Below are 8827 nucleotides of genomic sequence, written 5' to 3' on the forward strand. Positions count from 1 at the left end.
AATTGCTCCTACAAATGGGCAAACAAGGTTTAAAATGACTCCCCAGTACCTCATATGATTTTCTTCAATTCTTTCTACATATAACGGTATCTAAAATAAAACATAAACAACTAGCTTCTGACTCATTTTTTTTTACTTGAATAAAATGCACATTTTAGGATTCTAGTGTATATAAATATTTATGCCAAATCATTTTCTACATATAACGGTATCTAAAATAAAACATAAACAACTAGCTTCTGACTCATTTTTTTTACTTGAATAAAATGCACATTTTAGGATTCTAGTGTATATAAATATTTATGCCAAATCATATAATTGTACAAACTAATTTAAAAGCATCAAATTTGCTAAAGGGAGGAGGACAGGGAAAAAAAAAAGTTTGCTAAGGCAGCAACAGACAACATGCTTCACAAAGACAAAGCTGCATGTTTTCGTCACCACTCCTAGCATGTGTGCTGCTGACACAGGACAGAACTTGAATAGTCTTGGAGAAAAAAAATTATTTCTAATGAACTTACTTTAAGAACAGGAATTTCATCTTCTTTATAAGCTACCAGGAGAGGTAAACCTGCCAGTGTTTTCTCCAGGTCTTTTCCAAGAATCTTTACCCCCTGAGCAGCTTCTACTTCTTTATGCTTTTCATACTGATTCTACAGACAAAAACATTTGTTACCACATTCATTTGAAAAGTGGTTAGTAGTAGATGATGTAAGAGACAATATCTTCGTAGCCTTGGGGTAGGGAAAGATTTCTTAAACTAGACAAAAAGCAATAACAACAAAATAAAAGACTGATAAATTCAACATTAAAATTAAATATTTCTGTTTCTCAAGATACCATAAAAAAGTGAAAAGGCAACTCACAGATTAGAGGATATTACAACACATACAAACCAACAACAGAGTAGTATCCTGAATATATAAACAACTCCTATAAATCTGTAAAAAAGACAATGCAGAAAAAAATGGGCATTTCCCAAAGGAGGAAGTAAGTGGCTAATAAACATAAAACAATGACCAGCCATATTAACAATCAGGCAAATGCAAACTGAGACAGCAATGAACTACACGCCCACCAGAAAGCAAAAATTTAAAAATCTGACACTATCAATCAGAGAACTGGTGAAGATGTGAAACAATGAAAACTTTAGTTTTAATGCTACAGTTAAGAGTGTAACTTGTCACACCCGCTGTGGACAAGAGTGTGACCTTATCTAGTACAATGGGAGCTACACATCAGTGATGGCTCAGCGATCCACTCCTATGAAACTGGCAGAACTGCACAGGAGATAATACAAGAATGCTCACAGCAGCAGCAGCAGCATTAGTAATGTAAGTAAGAGCTGGAGACAGCCTAAATATTCCAACAGGAGAACAAATAAGTAAATCTTGATATATTCACACAATGGAATATACATCTTAAAATTATGTTTTAGCTAAAAGAAGACAGATACAAAGGCACACACTGAGAATAACTCCATTTATATAAAGTCTATAGATATTTTTTAGGGATACACTCTCAGATACTAAAACTATTTTTAAAAACACACAAGGATGTTAGTTACTATTATAAAAATGCAACTGTGGTTACCTCTTAGGGAGGGGGGAAGGGAGGGTACAACAATAAGGAAGACACACAAAGACGGCTTCTGTGTGCCAGCAATGTTCTGACTCTTGATCTAGTTGCTTCCTAAAAATTTGTTAAACTTTTCTTCCATGTTTCGTGTACTTTTCGGTATGAATGTTTTATTTCACAATAAAAAATGTTTATAAAAAAACAAGTTAGAGTATAGAACCAAAACAATGTAGTTTAATTTTCAGGAAATAAATAGATGCTTTCGCACATCTTCACTCTAATGAATGGACTTTCCTATGTGATGACATCTAAAATAAAACTGGAAGAGTGAGGGATGTGTGCATTTATGTATCAAGCCAAGCATCTCTGAAAGGGAGGAAACAACCTCAGAAGAACTTCTAACACTGTATAAGTTTCCATGTGTCAACACTTATCCCCTTGGCTTACCTTCACTCGTAATTCTTTCATAGGAGGAGGCAGGAGGAGGCCTCGAATCTGAGTTACAATGGGCCCTTCTACTCCAGGAACAATGATTGTATCTCCTTCCTTCAAACGCCCATTGATCAATATGACATCTATAGTGGTGCCCATTCCTGGGAGAGCTTTAACCTAACAAACATTATTGCAAAGGAAGTGAAATACATACAACACACTATGTTCATGAAATCTAAAAGTAGTAAAATCCTCTACCCAAGGAACCCTCTATTTTTTAAAAAAAGGCAATAAACTGAAAAGCTGATCATTACCTCCATCACCTGTGCTCTCAGCTCTTCACAGTGTGCAAGTCTCTTGCTCAACATTGTCTGAGTTAATTCAACAAGAAGGCAGATCAGACTTCCCATGCCATCACCAGTATGTGCAGAGGTAGGTACCAAGGACACAAAAGTGCGGGGATCTTTATTCTCATAAAACAACGCAGCGTTCAAACCCTAGAAGCAAAAATCATTCCAAAATGCCAAGCCATGAACGGAGGTATCCGGAATAGAAACAACTAGAAGCTAGATAAGCAAATAGCTAATCATCCTGAAACTCCTCATAAACATTCTATTTTTGTGTGTGTGTGTGTGTGTGTGTGTCTTTTTCGTGACCGGTAAGGGGATCGCAACCCTTGGCTTGGTGTCGCCCGCACTGCGCTCAGCCAGTGAGCGCACCAGCTAGTCCTATATAGGATCCGACCCCGCGGCAGGAGTGTAGCTGCGCTCCCAGCACCGCACCCTCCAGTGCGCCATGGGGCCGGCCCTCTCATAAACATTCTAGAAATGATCATGTATATCCTGTAGGGATTTATTATATTACAGAACAGTGATTTTTTTTTAAGGCAACTCAGGTTTTTAAATTAAAACATTCAGGCTGCAAAGAGAGTTCTATGAAATATTGGCTTTCTGATATTAAAAAAAGGAATAAAGGAAAAAGAATTTAAAAAACACTAATTGCCATTAATAGGGGAACAGAACCAGTATTAATAAAAATGCTGACTTCATGCTGTAGTGCGCCACTTGGGAAGCGCGGTGGCGCTCCCGCCGAGGGTTCGGATCCCACATACAGACCGGCCGCTCACTGGCTGAGTGAGGGGCAGGAGCAACACCGAGGGTTGCAATCCCGTGGCCGGTCCCAGTCCGGTACCGGCGCGACACTGAGGGTTGCAATCCGTTGCTGGTCACGAAAAAAAGACAAAAGGAGAAAAAAAAAAATGCTGACTTCATTATAAAGATAATGTAATAAAAGAAAAAAATATTCTATGAGACAGACTCTATATTAAGAAGGGACAGCTTTTTTTACCTGCTGTGCAAATTCCACAATAATAGCCTTTGCTCGCTCCTCAAATTCATCTTTTGTATTCTTTTTCTGCTTCTTCAAAGTAGCAGCCACATCAGAATCGGGACTCTTTTTCCAATCATATAACCTATCGATCTGAAAAAGTTTTTCCATAAAAAAATCTCTAAAAAATTTAGAACATCCAAGAATTTAAGATTAATAGCTCCAGAAAATTCCTAATACATATATATTCCTATATACACACATAGAAGACTGTATATTATTCAGATATTTTATACTACAAAAGCCTCTTACAGACTGTTTAACTGCACCTCCTCTTAAATCTGAAATTTGTAAAGTAGCAGACAGGAATAGGGATTAATAACAGCAAATACCATGATGAGGAAAATTATACACCAGAAGACTACAAAATCAATTATTTCCTATTTCAGAGAATAGCTCGTTTAAAGTACTGCTCAAATTAGGATTAAATCTGTTCAGTGTATGACAGAACCTATTTTCCCTCACTTTTCAACAAGAGTCTAGAAGAAAGGAAAATTAATAGCCAAAACAAACAAACAAACTGGCCAGTTAGCTCAGCTGGTTAGAGCATGGTACTGATAACACCAAGGTCCAGGGTTTGGTCCCTGTACTGGCCAGCTGCCAGAAAAACATAATTTGGGGGCTCGGTCTAGGGTGATAATATAAAGACGTAGACCAATCTGAACGCTACTAAGGAGAAAACTCAGTAAGTAGAAATAAAACCAGAAATGACAAAGGTGAGGCCCTTAAAATAATTATTATAAATATACTCAACAACTAAAAAAAAAATCCCAGAACTCCTGGAGCTAAAAAATACATATATTGTGGAATGAAAAATTCACTGGATGAGTTTAACAGCAAGTTACGTCTGCAGAAGAAAAGATTAGTTATACTGAGGATACAGCAATAAAAAACTACCCAAACTGAAGCATACAGAGAAAAAAGGATGGAGGAAAGAAAAAAAAAAAAACCTTCAGTCAGCTATGGGACAAAATTAAGAGAAGGAACTGTGGAATCCTAGAAAAGTCCTAGAAGTCTATTAAGTAAAGAAAAGAACAGGGGAACAGAGAAGAAAAAAATACCTGAAGAAAAAACAACCAAGAATTTAAAAACTTTGATCAAGACCCTAAACCCATAAATCCAAGAAATTCGATAAAACCCAGGCATGATGAAAATAAAGAAAACTATTACATAACCACATCGATAAAACCCTTATGAGAAAATAAGTCTTAAAAGCAGCCAAGTGCCGGCCCATGGCTCACTTGGGAGAGCGTAGTGCTGGTAACACCAAAATTGAGGGTTAAGATCCCTTTATCAGTCATCTCAAAAGAAAAAAAAAAGCAGCCAAAGGCCACTACATAGAGGGGAACAAAAAATGACTACAGACAAAAGCCAGAAAGCAATAATGAAGGGGAAAAAAAAATTTTTTTTAAGTGAAAATTCTATTCTATACCTAGTAAAAAATTCTTCAAATATGAAGGTGAAGTAAATTTTTCAGAAAAATAAAAGCTGAGAGAATTTGTGTTCAGTCCTAACATTTAAAAAGGTTAAAAGAAGCTTTTTGGGCAAAACAAAAATGGTATCAGAAGGAAACTTGGCTCTACACAAAGATATGAGAAGAACCAAAATGGTAAATATATATGGGTAAACACAAAGACTTATTTTCTTTAAAAGTTAATTGTTAAAAGCAAAAATAATGAATTGTGGGTTTATGATATTTAAAGTAAAATGTAGCCAAACAACAGCACAGACGAGGAGGGAAATAGTGGTACAGATGCTCCTCTACTTTTAATGGGGTTACATCCTGATAAACCAACCATAAGTTGAAAATATCTTAAGCCAAAAATACATTTAATACACCTAACCTACTGAACATCATAGCCTACTTAAACATGCTCAGAACACTTACATTAGCCTACAGTTGGGGAAAATCATCTGGTAACACAGTACAGACAGACAGTCCCTGATTTACAATGGTTTGGCTTAGAATTTTTCAGTTTTACAATGGTGGGAAAGAGATACGCATTCGGTAGAAAACTGTACTTCAAGTCCCCATACAACATTCTGTTTTTCACTTTAAATACAGTATTCAATAAATTAGATAAGACATTCAACACTTTATTATAAAACAAGCTTTCTGTTAGATGACTTTGCCCAAGTGTAGGCTACTGTAAGTGTTCTGAACACGTTTAAGGTAGACTAGGCTGCGTTCAGTAGGTTAGGTGTATTAAACGTATTTTTGACTCACAATATTTACAAAGCATGAGTTTATCAGGATGTAACCCCCATTGTAAGTTAAGGAGCATCTGTATACTGCAGAGTATCAGTTGTTTGTCCTTACGACTGTGCAGCTGACTGGGAGGTAACTGGAAGCTGCAGCTTGCTGCAGCTGCCTAGCATATTATGAGACAATATTGTACTGCTTTTGCACCATCCTAAAGTAGAAAACACTGTAAGTTCTGAACCATCTGTACACTGCTGTAAGGTTCTTACAATAAATAAAGGGATATAACATTATATGAAGGTATAGTGTTGTTAAAAATGCATGTTGTAAACCCTAGAGCAACCACTAAAAAAATAAGAGATATAGCTAATAATCCAATAATGGCAATAAAACAGAATACTAAAAAATATGCAATTAATCCCCCCCCCCCAAAGGCAGGAAAATAAAGAAAACGAACAAAGTTCATGTGAAAGAAACAGAAAACAAATAGAAACACGGTACAATTAAATCTAAGTATGCTGATAATATATGATAAATGTAAATGGTTTAGATAATTAAAAGATGCAGATTAATTATTGCCCTGGACAAAACAGAAAGATCCAAAAATGCTGTCTACAATAAATGCACGTTAAATATGAAGAAACAAAGACAAGAAAAGTAAAAAGACGTCATGCAAACAATAATAAGAAAGCTAAAGTAGTTACATCAATATCAAGGTAGACTTGAGGACAAATTATATTAACAGGGACAAAGATGGACTTAGAAATGATTTTTAAAAAAGAAAGAAAGGTCTATGCACCAAGAAGAAATAACAATCTTAAGTATGTATGCACTTAATTAGATATTCAAAATATGTGAGGCAAAAATGTACAGAACTGAAAGGAGAAATAAACAAATCTGCAATTATAGCTGAAGAGTAATTTTTGAAAAAGACTAAATATCAGTAGGGATACAGAAAAATCAAATAACCCTATCAACAAACTTGACCTAATTGTTATGTAAAGAACATCTGGCCCAACAAAAGCAGAAAACATTCTTTTCAAGTGAAAGAGAACATACATCAAGACTGATCATAAGGTGAACAACAAATGTCAATAAATTTAGAAGAAACAAAATCATACATTATACATTCTCAAACCACAATGGAATTAAATTAAAAATATCTGAAAAAAAAACCCTAAATATTTAAAAACGAAACAACATTCTTCTAAATAATAAATGGGTCAAAGAAAATCACAAGATAAATCAGAAAATATTTTGACCAAATGATGATAAAAACGTTTCTAAGCAGTGCTTAGAGGGATATAATACCTTTAAAGGCTTATTTTAGAAAAGAATATCAATAAAACCAGAAGCTAGTTTATTGAATGATTCTAATTTCTAAACTGACAAAAGAAAAAAAACCCTAAACAGCTTTAAACCCACTTATGACATTTCATGCTGATGTGGCTTTACTGGTGAATTCTATCAAACTCTTAAAGAATAAATACTATTCCTAGACACGTTTAGAAAATAGAGGAGGAAACACTTTTCAACTTACCTTATTTGCCAACTCTGATATCAAAACCAGACCAAAATTATTGTTAAGAAAATTACATACCAATATCACTCATGAACAGACACAAAAATCTTCAACAAAATTTAGTTGACCCTTGAACAACATGGGTATGAACTGTGCAGATCCACTTGTACGCAGATCCCTTCCAACAAATACATTGGAAAACTTTTTGGAGATTCACAACAACCTGAAAAAATTCATAGACCAACTGTGTAGCCCAGAAACACTGACTGATATAGGTATGGCAGACAACCCATCCCATAAACAGATGACGCAAACCCACAGTCCCACTGTGTCAATAAATATAGTACAGAACTGCAAATGGGCTTCGGATCAAGATGGTGGAATAGACGGTCCCCAGCATCACTCTCTCCCACAAATCAACCAATTTACAACTATAAAAAAGCAACGACAGCGAAGCTGGGGTCACCAGTGATCAGGGGAAGAGGAGAAGAGGCCTACAGAGTGCATGAAGGTGGGAGAAGCCACGATGAGAAAAAGAAAGAACCGCTCCGACTGTTTCAAGCCCTGGCTGCTTTAAGGCTGGAGCTGGTGAGAACGTGGAGCAGGAGCTGGCAAAAGCTGCAGCTGTGACCCTTGGATGGAGTTGCTTGGAGTCTGCAGGGGAGAAGAGGGCCTTGGTGGCCCCCAGGCCAGCAAGACTACTTATAGGGTTCCTACAGACCCACATAGGACTGAGGAGCCACAACAACTGAAAAAAAGGAGCCATCAGAAGCTCGTGAGTCAAGTGTTTGGAGTGCGGGCAATGGGAAGAGACAGGCCCACTGGGAGAACACTGGGGCACAGCAAGGACAGCCGATCTGCCCCCCAATCATCACAGGACCACTCAGTGGAGACTGGTCAGTAATACAGAACTGCAGGGGGTGCAATTCACTTTAAAGACTCAGGCTCAGACTGGAGCTTCTATACAACCCAGGTATACTGGGTCTCACAAGTCCTGGAAGCATGATAAAGTCAACCATTAAAACCCAAGCTGCACAAAAGCTTTCCCTAGGGAATCGGCAGCAAAGCAGCAATTTAGCTCAACCACATAGCTCAAGTGCTGGTCCCCACAGGAAGTTCCTCCATTTTAGAAGTAAGCAAAGGACAACAAATTAATTCCAGTGCAGAGTTTTTAAGTGGTAGGAACAGTAAATAATCCAACACTGAACTGAAAGAAAAAACACAGACCAGAGACAAAGTTTAATATTAACTAGTAAAGGTTTCTCATCACCAAAGAAAACCTACAAAACCTAGAAGGACTGGAAGTCCCCTGGGCTACCAAGCCAGGGAGGGCCAGGGGGCCTCAGGCCTCAGCCACGGGCCACCACCTCCACACACACACCTGCAACCAGTCCAAAATGACCACCGAGCCACTGCAGGAAGCACCCCGGGCTCCTGATCTGGGGTGGTAGGGGTGGCCAGGGCTTCGGCCACACCCCTCTAACATCTGCACCCAGCCCAGCAACGACCAAGCCACTGCTGGAAGCCCCCTGGTCTCCCATGCAGGAATGAGGGGGGTACCACAGGCATCAACCCCACCCCTCCTCCTTCCTCCTCAGACACTATTTCCTTTCCCTTTCCCATCTCCCCCTCCCCTGTAACTGCTCTGCAACATCATTGAATGTAAAAAAAAAAAAAAAAAAAAATTTAAAAAAAAAAAAAAAAAA

General features: G+C 37.6%; 1 protein-coding gene across 2 annotated transcripts in view; it reads right to left on the minus strand.

The window, feature by feature from the left end:
• EIF5B (eukaryotic translation initiation factor 5B) overlaps window positions 1–8827 on the minus strand; it is a 72635-nt gene that overhangs the window by 6009 nt on the left and 57799 nt on the right. For both annotated transcript variants that reach the window (XM_008576819.1, XM_008576818.1), the window contains exons 15-18: window positions 3358–3489; window positions 2325–2507; window positions 2026–2187; window positions 522–653 (exon numbers count right to left, since the gene is read on the minus strand). In XM_008576819.1, the coding sequence (XP_008575041.1) occupies window positions 522–653; window positions 2026–2187; window positions 2325–2507; window positions 3358–3489 (609 nt within the window). The remainder of the gene's footprint in view (window positions 1–521; window positions 654–2025; window positions 2188–2324; window positions 2508–3357; window positions 3490–8827) is intronic.

This window comes from Galeopterus variegatus, unplaced genomic scaffold, assembly GCF_000696425.1.
Source record: "Galeopterus variegatus unplaced genomic scaffold, G_variegatus-3.0.2 Scaffold1410, whole genome shotgun sequence".
Lineage (NCBI taxonomy): Eukaryota > Metazoa > Chordata > Mammalia > Dermoptera > Cynocephalidae > Galeopterus > Galeopterus variegatus.